Genomic DNA, 27728 nt, shown 5'->3' with positions numbered 1-27728 from the left:
GGGAGTGGACACAAGGGGCTGGAGGAGGGGGCAGTATGGCCAGTTTGCTTTCAGCAGGATAGGTGGTAGCAGTGGAACCATCTGAGAATGATGACAAGGCCATCGAGAGGGTATTTAGGAGGTTGAACCTAGGAAGCCTAGTGTATTACAAATCTATTTAGAGGTGGGAAACACATAGAATGTACACAAAAATTATGACTTTGAGAAGAAGATTGCAGAAGTAATCAGATATTGATTTATACTTTCACAACTAGCTGCTCCTTGGTATTTAGATCTGGTCTTAGTAAAATAATGTAGCACTTAGGGAAGAAGATGAAACCCAGCAGGCTAGCACTGGAAGCCAAAATGGAGAAGATCTGCACGGCCACCATGTACTTCCCTTTGGTGCTCAGGTAGGAGGGTACAAAGGACACCCAGACACTGCAGAAGACCAGCATGCTGAAGGTGATCAGCTTGGCTTCATTGAAGGCCCCAGGGAGGTTCCTGGCCAGGAAAGCCACCATGAAGCAGATGGCAGCCAGGAAGCCCATGTAGCCAAGAGCAATATAAAACATGGCAAGAGACCCCTCATTGCATTGCAGGATGATCTCTCCTCGTTGGGTGTGCATGTCAGAATCAGGAAACGGGGGAGAGACCACCAGCCAGATGCTGCAGATGACCACCTGGATACTGCAAGAAGAAACAATGATGGAATTGGCCAGACTCCTCCCCAGCCACCTCCTCACTCTGTTCCCTGGCTTTGTGGCCAGAAAGGCAAGGACCACCGTGACTGTTTTGGCCAAGACAGAAGACACAGCAATCGAGAAGATGATGCTGAAGGCTGTCTGTCGGAGAAGGCAAGTGGCTCTCCTTGGCCGGCCAATAAAGAGGAAGGTGGTCAAGATGGAAAGCAGGAGAGAGACGAGGAGGATGTAAGAGAGGTCCCGGTTGTTGGCCTTGACGATGGGAGTTTCTCTGTGTTTCACAAAGATTGCTAGTACAAATACAGTAGGTAAGGGCAAGGAAAGTGCAAGGGAAGCCAAGATGGTCCCCAGATATTCATTGTAGGTCAGAAAGCTTACTTCCTTCGGGACACATTTATCTCGCTCCTTATTTGGATGCTGGTCTTCTGGACATTTGGTGCAATGATCTGCATCTGAAGAGAAGAAAAGTAACATTTACCAGGTTCAGCCACTAATCTAGTCTTTTCTGTGCCACGAGCAAAGATGCTGCATGGTGTAAGAAACAGAAAAAATGAAAGAAGGAGCAATTTTAGGGACTGTGACCTACTTTACTAAACATCAAGGGCACTTTTCTGCTTTTTAACCCTGGTGGAGGATGCATGTGAATGAGTTAACAGTTCAGCTTTCATACCTTGGCTTCCTAGCCTCTCTATTTTTTAATATGTTTCAGAAGGAAACCAAGCAATGTGGCATCTTCACAGAGGGAGAAGTGGTAGCCCTCTTAATGAAGGGCTGCTTTACTTTGGAGTCACCCACCTTCCTTTGAGGAGAAGGTCCCCTCCACACAGAAAACACAGTCGTAGCAGCAGATGGGCTCCCCTTCCTGACCCACCTTGAAAAATCCAGACTGACAACTTTCCACACACCTGGAGGGAGGCAGACCCTGAACAAGAAAAGGGGAACATAAGGGACAGTAGGTTAGGGTTGTCATCAAAGGAAAGAAATAGTAGACTAAGTCCATGTAACAGAAGCAGCTGTTTATCCAGGAATTTCCCTTCTGGGAGATCAAAGGATCTGAGTCTAGGAGGAGATGTTTCTTCTTTTCCACCTGCAGACTGTGGAATAGTTTACAGTGAGAGATTAGGTTTGCATTGACTCTGTTGGCCTTTGAGATAAATGGTGAAATGGAGCTCTTCCTGTAGTCCTTTATAAGAGCCAGCATAGCATTTTAGGAATTGGCTATTGCATCAGTTTCAGTTTTGTAAACCACCATGAGGCACATGATTATGTCAGTTGAAAATTGGATATATAAAAAAGAAACAAATAAATAAACTCTGTCTTCCAGTGAATCTGCTGCCTCAATTTTTTACATATTTGTCTACTGTTCCTCATCAGTTTTATTCTGCAGGCATCTTGGGACTGGTGGCTCCCCAGTTCACATCTGTAAAACATGACAAGTATATAAAGCATTATAAAAATAAAAGCAAAATGGCATTTTTTGAATTGGGAATCCAGACTCCCTTAATCAGGCGTAGCAGTGGACATGTAAGCCACAAAGGTCAGGAGAGGTTCTCTGCAACTCTCCTGAACCCTTGAAGGGCTTCAGAGAGTTCAAAGAAGTTCCACAGAGAATGTGTTGATCAATGCCAATGCTGAAGAGGACAAATAGCAATGAAATGGTTTTCCCCACCTTGTTAGACCTTTGGGGCCAGATAGAAGCATCCTGGTCGATGACAAACTTGGGTTCCTGGGATTTCTGTCTTGCAAAACTCCCAAACTTCACCCTGACAACAGAGTTGTTGGGAAACCATAACCAGTTCACCATATCCAAATCAGCTGCCAGCTCTCCGTTCTTGTCCAAATACACCCCATCCATGGAATGGTTGTAAAACTGGGGGGTTTGTAGGAAAGGATGGAGCTAGAAAGGGAAGAATATCAACAACAAAAATCTTGCAGCCTTTTGCACAAGAAAGAATGAGTCTCTCTTGTTCTATTCATGAGCCAGGGTCTTCTGATTCACTGAATAGCTAAAGCCTCCAAATTGAGGAGGAACATGGATATCATCTGCCCTGGTTTTTGTGTTCGATGTTCTTTCAATTTCTGAGCCTAGCCTGCAGCCCTAGGACTTTCTGCTGGTGTCCCATCCCCATCTTCCCCATGCCTGACCCTCCATAGCTCCTAAGCTCAGACATGAAGGGCCAGCTGCAGTCACCTCTTCAATCCTGATTAATTGGTGGTTCTCTACTTGAATGGCTATGAAACTCATTCATGTTTGAAGGGCCCCAATTTTTTTCATGAATACTTTTTTCCCTGTGTTAGGAGATTTGGCAGCTGAAGCCTTTAGATGGAAACATTATCACTGTCATATATTTACCTCTAAATTAAATACTAATTTGAAATCTAAATCTAAATCTAAATCTAAATCTAAATCGAGACCTACACCTATGTATATCTGCATTTACATCTCCGGGTCTCTTCCAGAAGAGGTGGACTGGACTTGTGCTTGCTACATCGGTAGAAGGAGTTTCTCAGAGCAAGAATACACAGAATGTCCATAATCAGTGGACCCTTAAGAGGGAATGTGGGAAGCATTAGGTTGGTTTTCTATAGAAAAGATGGGAGGTGAAGTTCCTGGAATTGAACCCAGAGACATCTGCCTTAAAGGAAGAGGAAATGAGCTGCTGGGAACAAGTTCAGTTGTGAAGTGACAGTAAAGATGAGTTGATAGACATTCTGTGTTGAATTTCTGGGAATCTTTGGCCCAGTTTGAGATGGATGGCAGGAGCCTGACCACATTACTCTCAATTTAAGAAGCAGCTTGAGCCACAAGCTTCATCCTTTCTTCAAATGCCATTATAAACACAGAGGCATAAGCTCCTCCATCGGAAACCTTGTTAGGGTCACTCCATTGGGCCTATTTTGCTCCTCACAACCAAGTATTCTCTGTTGTACCAATCCTATTCTGAATCTAAATCACTCAACTTACTATTAATCTATAAGTTAAAGAAATAAGTAGTAGAAAGGACATATTGCTGGTAGCACCTAAAGAATGGAGATGCTTTGGACATGATCCCAGCACCATCCATTTTGGTTGAGAGGACGAGGGGAGAATGACAGAGGGAGGGAGGGGTCATTGCAGATGCAAGCAAATGCCGAGTTAGAAACTGGGTTATGCATTTATTCCAATTAACAAGGCTGCCTAATTGGCAATGACTGGTTAGGAGGATGGAAGGCTCCAGGAGAGGCAGCCAGATTAATTCTGTGGAAAAGACCCTCCCAGCTGGATGGGAGGATGGCAGCTTCCTGCAGAGAAGGAGCAGGGAAAATGCCATTCTCCAGAGACAGAGGAGTCTCACCAGATGTGGCAGCTGTTACCACATCGCCTGCAAGATGAGGGTGGAACAAATGGGACCAACACGTAGCAGGATCCAGAGGATAAAATTTTCCAATTGCCTTTTGTTATCCTAGTGTTTTCCTCCCTCCCTTTATCTACCACACAAACATCATAGTTAATGTAGGCAAGAGAGAGTCACCTGTTTGATGGTTTGTGCTTGGGATTATCTCTTGAGAACAATCTGGCTTCTCCTCTTCATTTGCTAAATTTCTCCTGTATAAGTAGTTTTAAAAGTAATGGATGTGTTCAGCTGAGATTCTTCGATGGAAAAGGAAATACCTGCCAAGGGTGTAGCCCTTCCAGTTCCAAGGTCTGCCCACCTTCCTTCAGCATCCTTCTCTTGGATCTGGAGACACAGGCAGCATTCAGGGCTCGTGCCACAGCCCAGACGGAGTTGTAAACATGGTGGCTGTCGAGAGAAAGGGTGGCTTCAACCTCCTCCTGTCGTAGACTTTCCATTTCTTCATCCTCTTCACATCTCAACCAGCCTTTAACAGAAAATGGATGCTTTTCAAATGAACATGGAAAAACTTTGCTGCCAAATTCAGAGATTGAAGGGAAGAAGAGGTAAACAACATCACGTTCTATCCATTTCTTTGTCTGGATGGAGAAGGTGAAAATGCTGTGAACACGTTGGAAATCTTGATACTGCAAATTCAAAGTGAGATCCCCCATGGCTGTTAGGATCCAGATTTTTCCTACAGTAGGTTTTATCAAGAGCTGCAACATATGGTCTATGATTGCCATTCCATAGAAATACATAGTATGCAAAGTGGGCTCTGCATAGTAAATAAATACATTGACTTGTTTCCATGTGAGGTACAAATCAGCATCCAAACTGTATAAATTCATATTGTACCCAGATACACTTTGTGAGAAAACAGCACAAATGCCATTTTGGGTGAGTAAAGGTGTTAAAGTTTTGAAGAACTTCCCTCCATTATCAGTTTCTAGAGCAACAAGACCCACTGAGGTCCATCTGAAATACTTGATCATTTCAATCATCCCTGTGTATTGGATTCCTTCTTTTGGGAGCATCCGGTAGAAAAAAGGGAACTGGGTTTTATCATTCAGATCATCAGAAACAAAAGCATAAGCAATCTGGAGAAAATGGAAGGAATTGGTAATGAACCGTGAAATCCAATTCTGAGGGAAAAGATCTCTAATATTGACTACGTTAGGCAGAAATACAGACTGGCAGCAGTGCCCTTCTCTATCTCGGTAGCAGAAGCATCACTGAGATCAGCGTCTGGTGGCTTCATGGACACACCCCGTCAGCTTTCTCATCAGGTGTATGGAAGTGGGTTGCCAATGCCTTGCTGTGGGATTTAACTTCCCAGTCTATCCTACAGCCTGATAATCTCCCATTCAAGTCCCATCCAGGACCAAGGTGCTTAGAAGGAAAGATACAGAAATCCTCATCCTGTTTTCTCCTCCCCTCTTTTCCACAAAAGCCCAATCAAGACTGGTCCAGGAATTTATCCCTTCTTGTATGTATTTTAACTTATCTTTCATGTCGATAAATAACTGTCCTTATATAGCATGTTTGATTTGCAGAAATGTCATTGGAATGCAGTACCCATCAACAGCTGGAGCAGATGGTAGCCATTTTCACTGAACTGTGATGGGTGCTTTTAATACATTCTTTCGTTTACCCAAATCAACTTTTGGTATTGTTTTGGAATTTTGAATTTTATTTCAATGGAGAGGAACAATGAAAGAGAGGTTTTCCTCTTAGAGAGGAAACCGCTATAAAATTAGTGATTGCACTCTTGATCAACCAGTTTTACGTCTCTACTACAAGATTAAACATCTCTTGCATATTTTTGGAATAGTCTTGGAGATTCCAGGGCAGAAACTAACCACAACCCACACTCTTCCCAGCTTACCTGAGGGATTTTGTAGATGCTGAGCATGGTTGCAATCTGTTGGGAGAGGTCAGAGTTCGACCCTTCAAGGACAGCCAGCAGATTTTTCCGTCTTCCGCATTTGTAGTTTGGAACATTTGCCTCCCCAGCAGAAAGCAGGTCCAGCAAGGCTTCAGCATTCATCTCTGCATTGAAATGATTGTCGTGGACGTTGTAGCCCAGAGTGATGTTGGATAAGATCAGGGGACTTTGGTTGATCTCGCGGATGGCAATCAAGAAGGACAGGAGGTACCAGACATGCATGGTTTTATCCCTGAAAAAACAGAAGATGTACCATTGTCCCAAATTCAATTGTACTACCCCATTCACTTCTTGTTTCCTTATTGATATGAAGAGGAAGAAGTAGCAATCTTAATTCAGTTAAGGAAATATGATGGGACAGGCATGAGTGCAACTGGGTGGGATGATACTCATGATTGGGGGAGGGGCTGCAGGCTTTGACCCAACATCTGAAGAAAAGGAAGTCCTCTGAAGTTTAATAAAAAGGAGAAAAAGACTGATGCTGGTCTCTTCAAATAAATTTGGATGTTAACTGAATATAAAAATAGTACATTCAACCTCTAAGCTTAGGAGTAAATGATGTAGATACTTGAGAAGTAAAAAGGATGCATCATTAAATATCTTCAACGTTACAGAAAAATTAAACTTACAGTGAACGCTATTGAGAAAACTTAGATATCTTACAAAGGTAACTACAGGAGTGATTTCTTAAATCACTGGAAATATAACAATCAGATTGGTTCATTCTTGCACATTTGGTTACATTGTAAAGCTCAGCAAGTTCAGAAAATGGATAAAACTCTTTCCTTTCCAGCCTGCAATTTTTCTATTACAGATCGCAAACCCTACATTTCTACAAAGTGCACTCAGTGAGTTTTCCATACGGTAAGAAATTCAGGAATACTTTGTCCTTCTTACTGGAAACCATGTATAATTCATTCTGCAAAGTAACATCTGTGGGATTGTGCCTCAACATCAACAATAACCTTGTATTTGTGGTTAAGGTGAATGGAAACCATTTTTGGACCAGCTTCTCCCACATCTGAAATTGGGGTTTCTCTCAGCTTAAACTACTATCACATAAACCTTCTATGAGCTGTTAAATGAGGAGAGATCTTGAATTCATGAGACTGAAATTACTGTAATCTTTCACATTATTCCACGACTGAATCTGGCTCATTGCTGTATTAATTTTATTTTAAGAAGGTCTGTACTTTTTACATTCGCTATTAAATATATAGATTGAAATTGATGTACTGTATACCAAAAAATCTTTATTAAAGATGCAGACCCAAGAAGAAATCTTGTAGGTCTCCTCATGAAAGAAAATTTCAAGCTATTTCTGCTGTTTAATGTTTCGGAAAGTTCTGTCATCAGGCTATTGCTTTTCATATTATCCCCACCAGATCCCAGTATCATTATTGTCCCCTTCATAGTAACTTTGCCCAGCATTTCAGAACCTTTACGTTTATTCACGTTTTAAGTGAACCAACACTGTTTCTCCTTTTGTTGCTCATTTCTGAGATCTGGATCTCCTTTCCTTTGATTTTATCATCTGGAATAATTTGAGGTGATGAATAAAAGAGGCCAACTCACTGCTCATTTCCAGCTCTCATTTCTGAAGGACAGAAGTCCATGACCTCACAGATTTACTTTGGGTCTGTGCTGTTATATGCAACTTACTTCTATTGTTAAATTTTCAAGCAACCAGCCAGTATGAGCTGCAAGAGACTGAAAGCAAGTTGGCCTCAGGGATGTTCCCTCCTTGCCATGAACCCCAGGATCCATATTTTCCTCTCCCCGCTTTTCTGCTGATCGACCCCAAAAATCAGATATTAAGTGGGAAGTGCAGATGCAGTTGGTCCTTGTCTGCCCTGCCTGGCCTTGAAGGCTCTCCTGCCCAGCCAGCTGCAGGGAGAAGGGGGGAAATTTGGCCGAGGGACTTTGGGGACTGAGAAGATGTCCCAGGTTTTGTCCATTGTGTCACTTACCAGGAATAATGGCTCTCTGAGTTCTCTGTCTTGTCAAGCCCAGTTTTTAATATCAGGAGAGAAACTCTCTCAGCTCCCCAATTTCCTAGGAAAGTGAAAGCCTCGGCCTCAATCTCCCTTCTCACTGTAACCACTTGCCAATTTTATTTATTTATTTTATTTATTTTCAGACTTGTTTGCCTCCACTTCATTTCTCTTCAGCAGTTTTCCACAGCAGACATGATTCTTGCTGTGCATCTGAAGGTCAGGCTAACATTGGCTTCTTCTTTAGATCAAAAGGGATTTCTCCATCTGAAAGAGCAGCTCAGGCATTTGGTTGTGCCTCAGTCATGATGCATCTCCAACCTTTCCTCACCTCCAACAGAAATTTAGGAGGGACAAGAGGGAAGGGAGTAAAAGAAATTAGAGATAATTAGCAGCAAGTGAACTAGTAGCACCTCCATCCAAACAATGACTCACCAGCGGTAAGGTTGGTTGGAGGGAATCTTGGTGAAAGTGTAAAGTGGATTTAGACCTTTCCTTCCAGTGATGACTCCCCCAAAGAGATAATCGCCTGGCCTGAAGTGATTTACCCAGTCTAACCAATCTCGTTGTGAAGTCAAGGGGCATTTTGCCTTCAGTATCTCACAGGATATCTGGGGAAGGAGAAGCAGAAAGAAGAGGAGAACCATTCCTCGCATCACTGGCACAGCCACTTGCTCCTCGCAAGCAGTCAGCAGAAGGGTTAGAAACAGCCCAGATCTGAGGCTTTGGTGGCTCTCTTGTGTAAAAGCTTTGTGTCTGAAAGGAATTTAGAGAAATAATCCTCCTCAAAGGCCCTGCTCTTCAGCTCCAACTCTCAGTGGTCCAGGAGACTTTTATGCTGCTTCCTTTTGGGCTCAGGGCAAGACGTCATCCTGTCTCCCTCTCTGCTCTGCTGTTTGTTTCAAAGGCGATCTTGAGGAAAATCCCAGGAGATTTGTTCAGAAGACAAACAAGACCATCCTCAGTTGTAAATTACAAAGAGGAGAAAATCAGCTCTGCCACATCCTGAATTCATTGGGGTATGTTGGGGGGGGGGGGAGATGGAGCCACAGAAAACATGTTTTCCAAATGGACCAGATGTGGTCCCTCTTCTCAGATGTTTTATGAAGGGACAAAATTAGAAGTTTCAAACACACTTTCTATTTGAATAAATAAATCCATATTCAGGGCATATAAGAATCCCAAATATTTTGAGAGTTTCTTTCACATAGTCAGAAGAGAACAACGTTTCATGAAGTCTAGCCATTACCAAAAAAATGAAAGATGGATCAGGGCCTCCTGCCTGAAAAAGGGGGATGAGACTTTTCTGTGTGTGTGTGTGTGTGTGTGTGTGTGTGTGTGTGTATGTATGTATGTATGTATGTATGTATATATATATATATATATATATATATATATTTCAAATTTGGTCACTGCCCATCTCACTGGCGAGTGATTCTGGGCAGTTTATAGTAAAATCAAGAATAAATATTATTTAAAATACAATAAAAATACAATAAAAACCATATTCATACATAAATAATAATACCTTCCAAGGTAATGCTGGTTGAAAAGAATATTAACCTACAGAAGCATCTTCAAGGTGCTAGCTGTCAGATTCAGCTGACGCGGCACAGCTAGAGAATTGCTTGGCACGGCATGACTAAAGCATTGCTCAGTCGTGCCTAGTCAATTTCACTGCTCAGGTGCTAGCCGGGAAAAAGGGGAAGTGAGAAACCAGGAACTGATTACAACCAGGTGTCGCCGCTTGACTCAAACCTCAAGCGGATACATTGTATCAACGCCAGCTTGCCTCGAGCGCTACAAAGCTCAACAGATCAGAAGGGAAGCAATCAGCGCGTGATTAAGAACACCTGTCTATGCGCACAACAGGAAAACCTAACAAAGACAACAACCATGCCACCGATAGAAAGCAATCAAGAAGACAAAAGAACCAGACTGAATCTGCCATTTGAGTGAGGGGAGGAATTACTGCGGGTAATCTGTAACCAAGCAACGGGGTTAAGTGAGGGAACGGGGGAGCTATAAATTACGATGTAATGTGTGCCAAGCCAACCCTGGCTTTGTCTGTACTTACCTACGTTATGCTTGAGTAAACTTCTTTGCTGAACACACGTGTCACGAGAGTTTGTCTGAGTCGAACGGGGTAAACCTTACATAAAGCCAGGGTTCACCTTTGAACGCTACCCGGGATCACCAAGGAGCCCTCGTAATCTATCCGCAGGACAGCCAAGAACTCCAACCCGGTCGGTCCTATTGAGATGGCCAGTGGCGGAGAAGGCACAAGTCAGCGGTACGAGGGGGAGCCCAAGCTTGAAGGCGCAATGGCAAGACCAGCCCAAAGCGAGGGGCAGGGAGCCACGGCCGAGAGGGCACTGGAGGACGCCAGGTGGTCATTTGGTGTTAGCTTGGGACCTGACGGGTCAGCAAGATGGGGAGTCATGACGAGTCATGGCTCAGGATCCAAAAGTCGCGAGCTGGAGGAGCATGTGGCCCAGTTGGAGACCAATTTCCAGCAGCAACTGGGAGTCATCCAGGTGATGCTACAGGCCGTACTCCGTGGCCCCGAGGCTCCAACGGCTGGACCGCAGGTGGTGGAAGAGGTGGGCGAGGCCAGTCTTGGCCCGGCGCCCCAGGCGGCCCCGAGAACATGCAGCATCTGGGAGGTATCTGGGGATTGACGAGCAGCAGATGCGCTCCAGCTCTGAGGCATCACTGGCAAGTTCTCAGGGGACCCTGAGCAACTACCTTGTTTCCTCACGCAAGTGAGGAACTTCATGAAGTGGAGTGGCCACCTTTTCTCCCACGACTGCGAGCGGGTCGCCTACGTAGCTGACATGCTGGAAGGCCGGGCAGCCAGGTGGGTTGTGCGGCTATACGACGCCAATGCGGCGGAACTCAAAAACTTCCTGGAGTTCATGCAGGTGATCCAGGACTGATTCAAAGACACCCTGAGCACCAGACGAGCCAGAGACGACATCTGATGGTTGAGGCAGGGGGAGAAACTGGTGACTGAATACACCCTGGAGTTTCGGTGCCTAACCGAAAAACTGACAGACTGGCCAGAGTCCTTAAAAATAGACTACTTCCAGAATGGGCTCAACTCAGAAATCCTGGAGTGGGCACTCGGGCAGGATGACCCGGCGACACAAAAAAGTGGATATGGTTGGCCAGGACGGCAGAGACCATGTGGCAGCGAGTGAAGCGACAGGCGAGGCACCAAAAAGCAGCCAAAGGCAAGCCAAGCGGGGTGGTCACCGAGGAAAAGTGGCACAGTTGGCCACAACGTGTAGGAGATTGGGAGGCTCGGAGGAAGGGGGGCCTCTGTTACCGATGTGGCGGAAAGGGCCATCGAACGGCGCACTGCCTGTCTGAGCAGGACGGAGCCCAACCACAGGTGGAGACTGGAACCCCGAAAACCCCCAGTCGGCACTTCCCAGACCATCCATGGTAAGGAGTGGGGGCGGCCACGGCAGAATGGAGCGGAGCCAGTGGGTCCATGTCCGAGATGGCATTGGAGGAGGAGGACGCCGCACCAGTGGGAAACGAGTGGCGACCGCACCGAATGACATCCCAGTGCAGGCAGAGGGGCCGAGACATGAAGACCCAATAGCGGACAATGACTGCCCTCCCATGCGGGTGAGGGTACATATCCTTGGAATGAGGTCGGGGGCTGAGGCACAATTACAGGTGTTTCTAGATTCTGGGTGCACCCACTGCTTGATACACCCGGTGCTAGTATTCGGGCTGGGTCTCTGGGTGAGGAGACTCAGGGAGCCCATAGCCTTCAGCCAGCTAGACGGCTCACTTGCGGGGGGGTATTACACTGAGCTGGTCCAAATGACGATTGGGGACCATTGAGAGGAGCTGCAGTTTGTAGTGGTCCCGATCACCAACTATGCGTTGGTGCTCGGACTGGTGTGGCTAAGATGACAGAATCTTCTTGTTGACTGGGCGTTGGAGGCACTGCAGTTTGGAGATGCGGAGGAGTGGGACCAAGAGAACCGAGAGCGATGGTGGGCGACGACGAGGAGAGAAGCAGTCACGGAGAAGTTGGCGGAGCAGGAGCGGTCAACCCGGAGAGGCAAGTGAACCACAATGGTAGCCACAGCAGCAGCGGCGGTGATTCTGGGGACCCCCGAGATGGCAGCGGTATCTGGTCCGAGGGGCCCCAACATAGCGGCAACCCAGACAGCGGCTGCGGTGGCTGGCTCCACGATGGGGGGAGCGGCGGAGCATCCCTCACCAGTACCAACACTTGATAGCAGCGTTCGGTGAGGAGGAGTTGGATCAACTCCCACCTCACAGACCCAGTGACTGCACCATAGAGCTAGAGCTGGAGGACAACTTACCCAAACCAAAGATGTACTCCCTGTCAGGGAAGGAGACGGGCACCCTTCGGGAGTTCATGGACAAGAACTTAGAGTGGGGGTTCACCCAGCCTGCAAAGTCCCCACTGGTGTCCCTGGTATTATTCCAGGAAAAGACAGACGGCTCGCTCCGAATGTGCATGGAAAACCGGGGGCTGAACACCATAAGTACCTAATACAACTACCCTCTCCCCTTACTGAAGGACCTATTATCCCACCTGTCCAAGGGAGGATATTCACAAAACTGGACTTGCGAGAGGCATATTTCAGGGTCTGGATCTGTCTGTACTTACCTACATTATGCTTGAGTAAACTTCTTTCCTGAACACATGTGTCACGAGAGTTTGTCTGAGTCGAATGGGGTAAGCCTTACACTAGCCACCCCCCTTCTTGCCCCATACAAGTTGGCAGAGCCAGGTCTTCACTCCTTTCTGGAAGATCAAGAGAGTAGGGGCCTGCCTCGCCTCTGGAGGAGGGTATTCTACAGGGTGGGGGCATGGACAGAGAAGACTCACTTTCTGGGCCCCACCAGTCAACACTCTTTCATCAACGGGGTCCATAGCATGCCTTGATGGAATGTGCCTATGAAGAGGAGGGTGGTGTGAGAGATAAGTCTATCAGGCAGGAGGGGTTGCATTCCAGGAGGGGAAAGGAGACAAGAGACAATACAGTCTGCAAGGGGAGTGTGGAAAGCAAAAGAGGTTCAGGGTAGCCACTCCCTAGAATGTCCCAGGGTGGATCCACTAGTTGCTGTGGTATAGTTTTAGTCTGCCAAGATTCTGCCTAGAAGGTGTAAGCAAATAAAGGAACTTGACTCAACTGGATTGTTCTTGGACTGGGCCTGACACATAACCTCTCTGCTTGATTGGGTGCGACAGGTCGATATAATGGGTGTGGGATGATCCCTCAGGAATCCCAGTACCATGCCATGTAGTGACAACCAACACCTTGAATTGGACCTGGAAGCAAACTGGCACCCAATGCACTAATATGGAGGGCATGTTGTTGTTGTTGTTTAGTCGTTAAGTTGTGTCCAACTCTTTGTGACCCCATGAAACACATTGCACCAGGCCTTCCTGTCCTTCACTGCCTCCCTGAGTTTGCACAGTTTCATGCTCATTGCATCAGCGATGCTATCTAACCATCTCATCCTCTGCCGTCCTCTTCTCCTTTTGCCTTCAATCTTTCCCAGCATCAGGGTCTTCTCCAAAGAGATCTCTCTTCGCATTAGGTGACCAAAGTATCTGAGCTTGAGCTTCATTATCGATCCTTCCAATGAGCAATCAGGGTTGATTTCCTTTAAGATTGACTGGTTTGACCTCCTAGCAGTCCAGGGGACTCTCAAGAGTCTTCTCCAGCACCACAGTTCAAAGGCATCAATTCTTTGGCGCTCAGCCTTCTTTATGGTCCAGCTCTCGCAGCCATACATTACTTTTGGAAAAACCATAGCTTTGACTATGCGGATCTTTGTCGGCAAGGTGACGTCTCTGCTTTTTAATATGCTATCTACGCTTGCCATAGCTTTCCTCCCAAGGAGCAAGCGTCTTTTAATTTCATGGCTGCAGTCTGCGTCTGCGGTGATCTTGGAGCCCAAATAAATGAAGTCTGTTACTGCTTCCATTTCTACCCCTTCTATTTGCCAGGAATTGATGGGTCCAGATGCCATGATCTTAGTTTTTTTAATGTTGAGTTTCAAGCCAGCTTTTGCACTCTCCTCTTTCACCCTCATCAAGAGGCTCTTTAGTTCTTCTTCACTTTCTGCCATTAGGGTGGTATCGTCTGCATACCTGAGGTTACTGATGATTCTCCCTGCAATCTTAATTCTTGTGATTCTTCCAGCCTGGCGTTTCTCATGATGTACTCTGCATATAGGTTAAATAAGCAGGGTGACAGTATACAGCCTTGTCGTACACCTTTCCCTATTTTGAACCAATCGGTTGTTCCATGACCAGTTCTAAATGTTCCTTCTTGGCCGGCATACAGATTTCTCAGGAGACAGGTAAGGTGGTCTGGTACTCCCATCTCTTTAAGAATTTGCCACAGTTTGTTGTGATCCACACAATCAAAGGCTTTTGCATAGTCAATGAAGCAGAAGTAGATATTTTCTGGAACTCTCGTGCTTTCTCCATGATCCAGCGAATGTTGGCGATTTGATCTCTAGTTCCTCTGCCTCTTCGAAACCCAGCTTGTACATCCGGTAGTTCTCAGTTCATGTACTGCTGAAGCCGAGCTTGTAGGATTTTGAGCATAACCTTGCTAGCATGTGAAATGAGTGCAATTGTGCGATAGTTTGAGCATTCTTTGGCATTGCCCTTCTTTGGAATTGGAACGTAAACTGACCTTTTCCAATCCCGTGGCCACTGTTGCGTTTTCCAAACTTGCTGGCATATTGAATGCAGCACTTTAACACCATCGTCTTTCAGTGTTTTAAATAACTCAGCTGGAATACTGTCATCTCCACTAGCTTTATTGTTAGCAATGCTTCCTAAGTCCCACTTGACTTCACTCTCTAGGATGTCTGGCTCAAGGTAGGGTTTTCCCTACCTTCTTCAATTTAAGCCTAAATTTTGCAGTAAGAAGCTCATGATCTGAGCCACAGTCAGCTCCTGGTCTTGTTTTTGCTGTCCGTATAGAGCTTCTCCATCTTTGGCTGCAAAGTATACAATCAATCTGGTTTCAGTATTGACCATCTGGTGATGTCCATGTGTAGAGTCATCTCTTGTGTTGTTGGAAAAGAGTGTTTGCTATGACTAGCTTGTTCTCTTGACAGAACTCTATTAGCCTTTGCCCTGCTTCATTTTGTACTCCAAGGCCAAACTTGCATGTTATTCCGATTACTCCTTGACTTCCTACTTTAGCATTCCAATCCCCTATGATGAAAAGGACATCTTTTTTTGGTGCTAGTTCTAGAAGGTGTTGTAGGTCTTCATAGAAGCGGTCAACTTCAGCTTCTTCGGCATCAGTGGTTGGGGCATAGACTTGGATTACTGTGATATTGAATGGTTTGCCTTGGATACGCACTGAGATCATTCTGTCGTTTTTGAGGTTGTACCCCATTACTGCCTTTCCCACTCTCTTATTGACTATGAGTGCAACTCCATTTCTTCTAAGGGTTTCTTGCCCACAGTAGTAGATATAATGGTCACCCGAATTCAATTCACCCATTCCCGCCCATTTCAATTCGCTGATTCCCAAGATGTCGATGTTCAATCTTGTCATCTCATGTTTGACCACATCCAGCTTGCCTTGGTTCATAGCTCTTACATTCCAGGTACCTATACAATATTGTTCTTTACAGCATCGGACCTTCTTTTCACTTCCAGATACATCCACAGCTGAATGTCCTTTCGGCTTTGGCCCAGCCGCTTCACTCTTTCTGGAGCTACTTGGAATTGCCCTCCGCTCTTCCCCAGTAGCATATTGGACACCTTCCGACCTGAGGGGATCATCTTCCGGCGTCATATCTTTTAGCCTTTTAACATTGTCCGTGGGGTTCTCTTGACAAGGATACTGGAGTGAGTTGCCATTTCCTTCTCCAGTGGACCACATTTTGTCAGAACTCTCTGTCATGACCTGTCCGTCTTGGGTGGCCCTGCACGGTATAGCTCATGGCTTCACTGAGTTACGCAAGCCCCTTCGCCACGACAAGGCAGTGATCCATGAAGGGGTGGAGGGCATGAGAAAAGTGCAAAAGGATTTGCATGTGGATTCTAGAAATAGGGTGGCCATAGAAATTCTGCCCTCCCTGGAATTCTGGTGAATAGAATATATTTGAAAGTTTTTGGATTCTTCTGAGCTTGCCAGATTGATTTCAACTGATTCCAGATTGATTGCAACTGATGCTTGCAAGTTGAACCCTGGGACAGGGACCCACATGTGAGAACTTGCCCCCTCAGCTGGTGGGATTAGCCCATCAGTGCCTCCTGGTCCTCTGAGAGCTTGAAGTAAATAATTGCACACCAAGAACTGAAAGGAACTCCAGAAGCTTCTTCACTCAGTATGATGGTCAGAGGCTGTTCTCACTCAGAAGGAGCAGATTTTACCTGCAAAGAAGCCCTTTTCCTAAGTATTTATTTATTTATTTTAAAATGTATGTCCCTGCCTGTTTTAAACACATAACTCAGGCAATTAACGATCTATACCAAAAAAAAACAAAAAACAGTAAACCCGTATAACCAAATAATTTAATACGCAAAAGAAAACCAATATACTATATAGCAATTCCACAAAAACAGACCCACATACTGTATATGGGGCTCCACTAATGTCCTAGCCATGGCATCTGGGGGAAAAGGCATATTTTAACAGTCTTCCAGAAGGTGAAGAAAGTTGGGGCACTCTGTATCTCAGGGGAGAGGCTGGTAGGGAATATTATTAGAAGTGACTTAGAAGACACTTTGGAGAAGGCTCTGGCTATTCCTGGGCAGTTCTTCATCAAGGAAGTTCATCTCCTGACTCTTGGCGCTTTCATCCATCAATCACACTTTGATAGTTTCCTGATCTTTGGCACCTTGTTATTTTACTCCAACCTAGAATGCTGTTCCATTTCAATGCATCTGTACATTCAGATGGATTGCGTGAACTTCATTAGATTGTCATACTGTCTTATCATTTAAAAGAGAATTTCTATAAAATGATATACCTTCAGCATTTGTCACCAGAGAGACCATCTAAGATGTATAAAGGTCCTTCTAACTGTTGATGGAAATGTGAAAAGCATGAAGGGACATTTTGCCATGCATGGTGGACTTGCAAAAAAGCAAAAAAATATTGGATACAAACATATACTGTACGATGATGAAGAGAATTTTAAAACTTAATTTTCAGTTGAAACCAGAGCTTTTTTTACTAGGACATATGGACTTAAAAATGTCAGAATACAAGAGTGATATGGGAAAAAGTGCATGCCACATTGGATTTACAAATGAAACCGGCTGAGGTCTTAACAATTAAAAAGGACAAAAAAATAATACATCAGAAGAGTGACTTGGATAGCTTTGATATCTTGGTTTAAGGAAAGAGATGTGTTAAACTAGTGGAGGAATTTCTGAGAGAAGATAAAGAGAAAATGATAAGAAATCAGCTTGTGAGTCATTGTTTGAAGGGATTAAAATCAGCTTTTTAAAAGTAAACAGAAGGAATATAAAGTGGATTTATTTGATCAGGGTTAAAATATATGTGTTTTGGCTTCCAGTAGCTCTTAATGGAACATTTTGTTTTGCTAGGACTGAATGACAAGGCTTTAAAGATGTGTTTAGAGACAACAGATCAGATAAGGGGAGAGATCCATTTTGCATTATTTTTTAGAGAAGGTGATAAGTTGGAATGTAAAATGGATGTATTTGATATGTTATTATTTCTGGTGGCTCTTAATGGACTTTTGCTGATTAGGACTGCATGATGAATTTTTACAATTCGTTTATTGATAAGGGATGAGAGATGGTAAGAAGAGATTTTTTTAAATTGAAATATTAGCAAAGGTGTTAAGTTACTGAAGTTGTTTGTACTTCCCTGGAGTGAGGAGGGAGTCACTTCTTTATATGTCTTCCCCCCCCCTTTTTTTCCTGATTTTTTTTCTTTTTCTCTGTACCTTTTATTTTTTATTTTTACTTTTTCTACTCTTCTTAGTTTGTATTAGATCTTTACCTTTGTATTTCTAACCTTTAATAAAATTATTATATAAAAAAGATAATCTCGGGATTTACTAATTAAAAAGGGTTGTTTATGGGAAGAAGGGAACCATGTTATGTCATTTGGGAGGGAAGAAACAGTGACAACTATGGCCTTCCACAATACAGTGACAACTATGTCTGTAACTGCTGCAAAGAAGACCGGAAGTTGCTTCTTTAGATATTTTCCTTTTTCTTTTTCTTTTCACCTCTCTTTTCTTGACTTTTACTGTTTCTCACTTTTCCTTTATCTTTTCGTATCTTTTTCTTTCTTCTAATTTTTTTCTTTATGTGTCTGTAGCTTCTTGTGAGATGGGCAGCCATGTTTGTGTGTGTGTGTGTGTGTGTGCGTGTGTGTGTGTGTGTGTGTGTGTGCGCCACTCTTCTGCTTAAGAAGAGGCTGGGCTGCCATGGATCATGGAGGCTTTTATTTATGTTCCTGAAGCGAGCAGGTGATTGGACTCATCGGCTGAATGGCCTCTTCAGGTAAGATTCTTCTAAAAGAGTGTCTGTTTCTCTGGTGTCCTCAGCTACCTGCCTGCCATGTATAGACAGGGTGTGGTTGAAGCCAGTTTTAAAAGAATGCAGTTCCAGATTTGGTACTGGAGATGCAATTTTTCTGTCCACTGAATGGTTACCCTGACTGGCACCTTCTCCTGATTACTTGCCCTTCCCACGTAAGCCTGGACAGCCAAGCCCATACACTTCCCTTTCTTGAAGACTGATGAGGAAAACCCTCCAGAGTGTTGTGCATCTTCCCTTCACTCCATCCAGAAGGGAACACTGCCTGAACTGTCCTATCTTTGATTCTGTTGGTTCTTCTCTTCTTTTGTTAATGTCATTGCTTGATCAGACAAAGCAAGCAAGCAAGATGCAACATTTGATACTTCCATTCAAGGATTGCTACCAAAAAAAAAAAAAAGAATTCAGACTTTCATGTGTGTATAAGTGGACCAAGGGGACAAAGAGGAACGTAAAACAGCCAGATGTTCCCCATTTCATGGGTGTAGCAAGCAAAAAAGAGCAGAGGTTCACCAGGACACCTAGGAGGCAGCAACCCAGGAAGGAAGGGCCATGCAGGTCAGCTGCCAGGGCTGGAGGGAAGGGGTGAATCCTGAGACACTGAAAGAAATCAGCCAGAGGGGAAACATTGCTTACAATGGGACAAAGGGCAGCAGAAAGATCACTTAACACAGCTTCTTTCAGCAGACTTGAAAAACACTACTTCAGACATGGAGCAAGAAAAATTAGGTGGAGGTGATCTTCAGGGAGGGGATGGGGAGGAGTTGAGGGCATCATCAGGCATTCCTGTAGGTGGACCATCTTCCCACCTGGGCAGGAAGTAAGCGTGGTGCAGCCCCCACATGATGTCTCTTTTCTCACCCCCCACCCCATATAAAGAGAATGCAGGAGTTGGAAGAGCCATTTAGTCATTGAGTCCACCATCCTTGACCAATGTAGGGGCTCAGTTTTGAGAATCCTACACTGTGGATAATAACCTGGATGTTGTGAACATAGCAAAGAAAAGCAGAAAATGGAAGAGGGTCATTGGGCTCTGGAAGTATCTTAGACTGTTCCCTGCCTCTTCGTTTCTCAGGAAATCTGGTACCATGAACTTCAGATGCCAATAGAAATGGTTCTATCTAGACATGGACCATTGCAAGACCCAACAAATGCCTTTATGCTTTGGCAATTATCACTGTTGAAAGAAAAAAGGATTAATATCCTTAGATCCTTTATATTTTATTTTAACATCCAATATGCTGAAGGTGATCAGCTTGACTTCATTGAAGGCCTCAGGGAGATTCTTGGCCAGGAAAGCCACCATAAAGCAAACAGTTCTACAAGTGCAACTCAGTTGCTCCTCTTAAAAAAGTAATAATCATTTTAAAAAATGATTCAACTTCTTTGTTCAAGGGAAGGGCTTTGACTTGTAAGGTGGAAGTAATCAGTGTAGCATATATTTATTCTCTCGATATGACATTTATCATCCACCATTTTGGAACATGAATGAACTTGGAAAACACTGACAACATTTCTTGGATTCGCTCCAAGGTGGACTTCAGATTTGGAGGAGGTCCTGTGGAGGTGACTGGGGCTCAGTCTTGATCAGTTATCTGGGAGGACTTTGGTCCTGTTAGTACTGATGAACTGGACAAGGTTGTGAGCTCAGCCACCTGTGTATTAGATCCATGTCCCCCCGGTTGCTAAGGCCTATTGGGTGGTGACGGGTGGTTAGGTTCTGGCAGTTCACCCTCTCCTCAAGAAGCCAGTGCTAGATCCAACTGTACTGGACAATTCTTGTCCAGTTTCCAACCTGCCCTATTTAGGGAAGGCTGTAGAGAGGGTGGTTGCCGAGCAGCTTCAGAGAATCCTGGCAGAAGTGGGTTATCTAGACCCCTTTCAGTCAGGGTTCAGGCCTGGGTGTGGGACTGAAACAGCATTGATTATACTTGTCAATGAGCTCTGGCAGGAGCAGAATGGGGATGGGGAATCAATCCTTGCTCTTCTTGACCTCTTGGAGGTTTACAATACAATCAGTCATGGTACCTTTCCTGCTATGGCTGTTTCCTTCCTCCAGGGCAGTTCCGATCAGTGTTGATCAGGGGCAGACTTGCAGCTCTCAGCTTCTGCTGTGCAGGGTACCACAGGGTCCAGTCCTCTCTCTGATCCTGTTTAACATCTACATGAAACCATTGCGTGAGGATATCCAATGGCATGGAGTGAGGTACTATCAGTACACTGATGATGCCCAGCTTTCATTTCCATTCCCAACTGTCCAAGTGATGCCATGGAGGTCTTGTCTTGGTGTCAGGAAGTTATGGGTGGTTGGATGGGAAACATAGCCCACTGCTCGACCCAAACTAGACTGAGTGGCTTTGGATATTAGGGCCTCCTGATTCTGAGGAGTTTCCATTTCTTTTTCTAGATGGGGTTGTACAACAAATAGAACCTGGGTGCAATTTGGAGGTCCTCCTGAGCTCACTCCTGCTTGAGGAACAGGTGGCAGTGTGGCCAGGAAGGCCTTTGTGAAACTTTATGTCATGCGCCAACTCTCATGTGCCAAAAGCTCTGCTCACAGTAAATCATGCTTTGGCCACCTCTCAAATGGACTACTGCAATGTGCTTTACGTGGGCCTACCCTTGAAAAGCATCCAGAAACTACAGCTGGTACAGAACGCAACGGTGCAGGCAGTTATGACCCCAGAGACTTGGACTTGGGTAGATTAGAAATATCATCGTAGAAAACGGTTAAATAAAATGCTCTTTTTAATGAATAAGTTCTAATACTGTATATTGATACTTGCAGGATAGCTTCAACAGAAGATTGGAAAATGCTCTCCTTCCTTTTTGCCATCCAGGAGATCAGCCAGGATTCCCGACTCTTGCCCAACACAGAACCTACATGTCCCTTATCTTCCCCAATCTTTGGGGGGGGGGGTGGAACGGGCTAACAGGGAACTTAAATCACTGTTAGGTAAATTGGGTCAGGAAACGCATTTAAAGTGGCCCCAGGTATTGCCTATTGCTTTGTTCCATTTGCGAATGCGACCTTGTAAGGATGTGGGATTGTCTCCCTTTGAATTGCTTTTTGGCAGACCGCCCAATGTCTCAAAGGGTTTGGATCCCCGCTCTCTCCATTTAGAGAGGGGGGACTCTACGCTGTTTTCTTATCTTGTTTCTATGTGTAGGTTTCTCTGGTCTTTGTGGACACAGAGTGCCCTTCTCCAGACTTTACCGTTGGAGGAAACCCTTCATCCCTTTGAACCAGGCGATTGGGTGTGGATTCGTTCCTTTTCCAGGAAGACGCCACTGCAACCGAAGTGGGATGGTCCATACCAGGTCCTTCTGACAACACAAACAGCCGTCCGGATTGCGGAGTGAAACACCTGGATCCATTGGACTCACGTCAAACCAGCAGTTCGAGATCACAGCCCTTCACCTCCACCGCCAGTGCTGCCCATCCGACTTGTTCGGGATCCGGATTTGGACACTTGGGGCTTGAAGGCATGTCTCGGCTTGTAGTATTGTGGATTCTCCTACTTGGAAGCTTCAATCAAGGTTTCCTGGCTGTTTCTGTATCCCCTTTTCCTTTTACTACTACCTGGGCTCCTCCAAATTCTCAGCGCATTCTTAACTCTGTGAATACTTTCTTACAGCTATGTAAGCAACAAGTACTGTCACAATACCGATGGCTTCCTGGATCCACGGGTGACTGTATGAGTTTTAACGGAATGGGTGATTGGATGTTCATCGGTTCTAAGCTTTATTTCTCTATTCCATGGGACCAGCCTCGTTTTTACCTCCTATGGTCCACCCCACTGAATCTCACTTTTCAGACATTGACTGATGGCTTTTGGCAAACTATTCGCACCCGGAAACAGGCCACCTCATGGAACTTTCCTGAGGTGGGACGATTGCGTGGTGACTGTCTAATAGGTTTCAATTATAGTTTTTTCTATATTAATTTTATCCGTGCTCACTCTCTAGTGTTGGGAACTCCTTCCACTGTTATACTTTTGAGGGATCACCCCCACCAGATAATGGAAGCCCCCTTACGCCGTATTTACCATGTCACTATTAATGTTTCTGCCTACAATGTTTCTATTCATGAACCTGTTTGTCTCCCATGGGCTTTGCCCATGTATACTTCTTGGTTTCGTGATTGTTCCACTCGCTCAGTTTTAGACACAATAATGGGGGGAATTGGCACGGGTGCTGGGGTTATCAACTCTATAGACATTGAAGCTCTTGAGAATAAAATAGCCTCCCTGGGGAAGCATATTCAAACTATGTCCCATCTCACAGAGCGACAGATTTTGCAAAGTGCTGATGTTCTTCATCAGGATATTCAAGTCACAATGGCTTACTTTAACTTTACTGCTTCTGCCCTCCAACTTTTTCATAATAGCCTACTTAATTCCTCACTTGCGACCCGATGTGCCATTCTTCAATTAGGAAATCTGTTCCGTATGGATACAGATATCAGAGAATGGCAGCAAGGCGATAGCCACGCTTGGAGGCCTATTATTTTGGATGGTGATGTCAATTGGCAATGGATTAAAGTCGACCGTTTTTGGAGGGCCTACCCTTCCTTGTATTTCACTCTTACCGCGGTGGTAAAGGGTACTCTAGTAGAAACATTTCAATTTCTTCCCCTCCCTTCCATTGTTAATCACCATCTATGGATCCCCACCTTTAATTCCAAATTAGCTACTGCAAACTCTTTTCTCATGACGGCTCAATGTGCCCAATGGGGTTTTCATAAATGGCTTTGTCCTGCATATACCACTCCTTTTGAACCTTGTGCCTATAATTTCAGTGCTGCCACCTGTGTTTGGACCCAGTTGGCCAGTGATGCCCCCCGTATCATCGATAATGGTAGGGGGTGTGTTTGTGTGGTCTCCATCACGGCTATTCGCTGGGAAGATGGTACGGTGTCTCATCCTCCTGTGCGACAGTGCCGCTGTAATGTTTCGTATGTGACCTCCTCTGGGGGACATTATACTGTAGTCCACTATTCTTCTAGAACACTGGGGTGGGAGGCCCCTGACTGGAATTTTTCATTGCCCCTTGGCTTTGATGTTTCCTCCCTAGCTCAACTTGCTTGGGAAAGTGATCGTGTGCAACAGAAATTGAAAGCTTTGAAACTTTCCGATAAAGGTCTTGTATTAAAATTACACCATGAAGGGGCTGAATTAGTACGTGTTGTACAGGAAATAGGTGTTCTGACTATTCATCATTGGCGGGATGTTTTCTCTGGCTGGAGCCCCACATTCTCCAATGTCTTGCACCTTGCCTTGCACCCAATTGTCATTTTGTTTTTTTTAACAGCCCTTCTGTTTATTCTAATTGTCATTTTGTATTTGAAAACTCGTATTTTATACTCTCAATTTTTTTCTATTCGTAAGTCATGCTATCGTTAATTAGTGTGCTATGGGAATATTCTTCGCATGCACAGAGGGGGGATTGTTAGAAGGTTGGGGCATGTAGACATTTTTATATATTAAGACATTTAGATGTTTAAACATTTATCTTTATAATAAAAGCAGGCCTAGCAAAATGCCAATATTCCCTTTCCTGTATGTATGGTTAACTGTATTTTAGATTATCAAAAGGTTGCATTCTTGAGGATGAGGCCTTTAACACTTTTCAAAATCTCAAGGATGTGTTAATTGCTGACATGGTTTGCCTCTTCCTGACTGGAAAGGCAGCAACTCATGTAAGCAGATAAACTGTCTTGACCTGATAGTCTCTTCTTGTTCAGATGACCCCTCACAAAGAAAGATAAGCGGTCCTGACCTTGTTTCTTAGGGATGTATGTTTACATATGGCTGTTAACACTCAAGGTGATAGAAATTAGTTTACATACAGAAAGGAAGAACCTTATTTGGCATCAGAGAAAGGGGTCCTGGGTAAGGGGAGGAGTATGGATCAAGGTAACTGGCTTTGATTGGATCAGAAAGTCATGACATCTTAACGTGGGTTTGAATGTAACAGAAGGTATAAAAGGTACTGTGGGGAGGGGGCCCAGCGCGGCCGCCCACCTAACTGCCTGCTGTCATTGCTTCTGCACTTGGGTGAAGAATAAATCTCCAAACTTCATGCAATTTGTCAGTGTCTTTACTCCCGGCTCAGAAACGGACTTGGTAAGATAACTTTTTCTTCCAACAAGATGAAAAGATACTGGACCAACTAGGGCTTAGAATTACCATGAAGATGGGATTTCCTGGACTTTATCTTGTCCACACACCTTTCATGTTTCACTTTGCTAGTCACCCCATTTCTCTGAATAGTGAGTATGACTTTAGTTCCAGGGCATAATGACTCTGATTGGCTCTTTGGGAGAGGATTGATCACATCTTCTCATAATTGTGCCTGTCCGGATGGAACATTTCTAGTGGCATCTGAAGTTTATAGCTTCAGATTTCCTGAGAAGCCAAAATAAAGTAACTGTGTAGGATTCCAGAACCCAATCACTTCTCTTTGTGCCTCTTCCATTTTCCTTATATTCGCAAAATCCAGAAAACAATATTTCAAGACATGGGTCTTCTACTGAGCAGGGATCGTAGACATGGTGGCCTCAATGGCCCTTCCAGCTCTTGGATGGTGTCTACGTGGGGTGGGAAGAAAGAAGTCACGAGTTGGGGCTGAGTCAGACTTCCTTCTTGCTCTGGCAGGAAGGTGGTCACTGAGTCTTTAGAGCAGGGATGCATGAGGATGCCCCAACTCACCCTGAAACCCCCCCTAAGGTCACCTCCACCTGACTTTTCTTGCTCTGTGTCAAGTGTTTTCTTACTTCTGCTAACATAAACTGTGGTATGTGGTCCTTTTGCAGTTCTTTCCATTGCAGGAAGTGGGGTGGGGGGCATTTTGGTCCCTTTGTGCACTGATGAAAACCTAGACTTGTTTTGTTCTTAACAAGTTCAACACTGGAATGGTAAAACAGTGGATCCTTCCTTCCTTCCTTCCTTCCTTCCTTCCTTCCTTCCTTCCTTCCTTCCTTCCTTCCTTCCTTCCTTCCTTCCCTGATGAAACTGACGTTAAAAAAAACACATAGTCAAAGGAAGAACAGTTCAGACCCTTCTAGCTGGAGGGAATGGAAGAAGCATAACACTCTGGTGGGTGTTATTCAGCATTCCTTGGTCTTCTAAAGATTTTATGGCTGAGCTGATAATTTTGCCTCCTTCATCAATTTCATCTTTGTCATCCAAGCCTTGGAATGGTTTCAGGGCTGAGCTGACAGTTTGGGTTTCCTTGGGAAGTGCATTTGGGGAGGGGGGGGTCCCTCCTTTGGCACCATGTAATTGAGCCAGTGCCTTGTTTTCCCTAGGAAGATGTCTTTCGATGAGAGGTTTCTAGCTTGGCCCTAAAATTCTCCTTCACTGATCATGTGTGGAAACCAAATACTCAGCAGATTTAGCCCAGCCTCTTTGTGAACAGGGGAGGACAGACTCCATCCCTTTCTTACTGCAAACTGATTTCCTTCACATTCAGTCATTCACAACATCCCAATTTCCTGATGCATTTCTTTAAAGTATATGATTGATGAGAAATCTTACCCTTGCCTTTTTCAGATGCAGAAAAATGCAAGAAATGCCCAGAAGATCAATATCCAAACATCCATCAAGATCACAGTGTGCACAAGATTGTAACCTTCCTATCCTATCAAGAAAATCTGGGGATCATCCTGGCTTCCATTACGTTCTTCCTTTCTTTAATCACATGCTTTGTCTTGGGAATCTTCATTAAATTCCAAGAAACTCCTATAGTCAAAGCCAACAATCAGGACCTCTCTTACATGCTCCTGGTCTCCCTCCTACTTTCCTTCTTGACCTCCTTCCTCTTCATTGGCCAGCCAAGGAGAACCACCTGCCTTCTCCGACAAACTGCCTTCAGTATCATTTTCTCACTCGCTGTCTCTTCTGTCTTGGCCAAAACAGTCACAGTAGTGTTAGTGTTCATGGCCACAAAACCAGGGAATAAAGTGCAGAGATGGTTGGGGAAGAGCTTGGCCAACTCCATTGTCCTTTTCTGCTCAGGTGTCCAAGTGGTTATCTGCAGCATCTGGCTGGGCACTACTCCCCCCTTCCCTGAGCCTGACATGAACTCACAGTCTGGAGAGATCATCCTGCAGTGCAATGAAGGTTCTGTCACCCTCTTTTACATTGCCCTCAGCTACATGGGCTTCCTATTTGTCATCTGCTTCTTGGTGGCTTTTCTGGCCAAGAACCTCCCTGGGGCCTTCAATGAAGCCAAGCTGATCACCTTCAGCATGCTGGTCTTCTGCAGTGTTTGGGTGTCTTTTGTGCCTACCTATCTGAGCACCAAGGGGAAATACATGGTGGCTGTGCAGATCTTCTCCATCTTGGCCTCCAGTGCTGGCCTTCTGGGCTTCATCTTTTTCCCCAAATGCTACATTATTTTTTTAAGACCAGATCTGAATACAAAAGAACATTTGATGTCAAAATAAAATAGAAAATGATTCTTAGATATCTGGTTCCACCTAACAGGTTTTGAAATGTTAAGATTTTTTTAAAAGACAAACACCAAGTCCTGGCGTTTCAAATCATGGGAGAAGTGGTCTATCACATTTTAATCCATATGATTTACCCCTTTCTCCTTCCTGTTAAGTGTGTAACAAAGTTTTGGGTATGAATGAATGTTGCAACAATCCTTACCTTTCACCTACTGGATCAGAAGAGTTATAGGTTTATTCATGCTCCAGAACTATGGCTAATAAATATTCTATTTAGACAAGGAATACTTCCCCTATGGGTTAATTCCAGCTTCACAAACAAAGAACAGTCTTTTTCTCAAGCAGCACAGTGTGGTCTTATCCACCACTAAATATCCTAATGAAATGCAATCTGACATCTTGACCCTACAATGAGCAGGAGATATGGTGGAAATCCTGACCTGGTGCCTGGAGGCTGGGAGGAACCGGATCCAGCAAAACAGTTTACAGTTGAATCCCAGCAAGGCAAAGCTGATGCTGCTCCAGACACTTTGTTGTATCGTGGATGTTTGATCTGTAGCTCTTCATGGGGTGGAGCTTTTCTCGGACTCATGGCTCCTACCGGAAGCCTAGTGAAAACTGTGGTTAGGAGAGCTTCAGCAGGTCTGCCACTTGGGCCCATTCCTGAATGCGAGACATTGAAGATTCACATCTTGCCATCTCTCAGCCAG

At 44.7% G+C, this 27728-nt stretch overlaps 2 protein-coding genes across 2 annotated transcripts in view; one reads left to right on the top strand and one right to left on the bottom strand.

Annotated features, from left to right (window-relative positions):
• LOC148214039 (uncharacterized) overlaps positions 1-27728 on the bottom strand; it is a 136595-nt gene that overhangs the window by 82257 nt on the left and 26610 nt on the right.
• LOC148214040 (vomeronasal type-2 receptor 26-like) lies at positions 12098-27012 on the top strand. Its single transcript, XM_088128853.1, has 3 exons — positions 12098-12273; positions 23362-23471; positions 26117-27012. Exons 1-3 carry the CDS (start codon positions 12098-12100, stop codon positions 27010-27012), a joined length of 1182 nt encoding a protein of 393 aa, XP_087984979.1.

Source organism: Python bivittatus, unplaced genomic scaffold, assembly GCF_059951505.1.
Source record: "Python bivittatus isolate LINGU-HERP-01145 unplaced genomic scaffold, Pbiv_v1 ctg000820_np1212, whole genome shotgun sequence".
NCBI classification, from domain to species: Eukaryota; Metazoa; Chordata; class Lepidosauria; order Squamata; family Pythonidae; genus Python; species Python bivittatus.
This window is presented reverse-complemented; position numbering and strand designations above follow the sequence as displayed.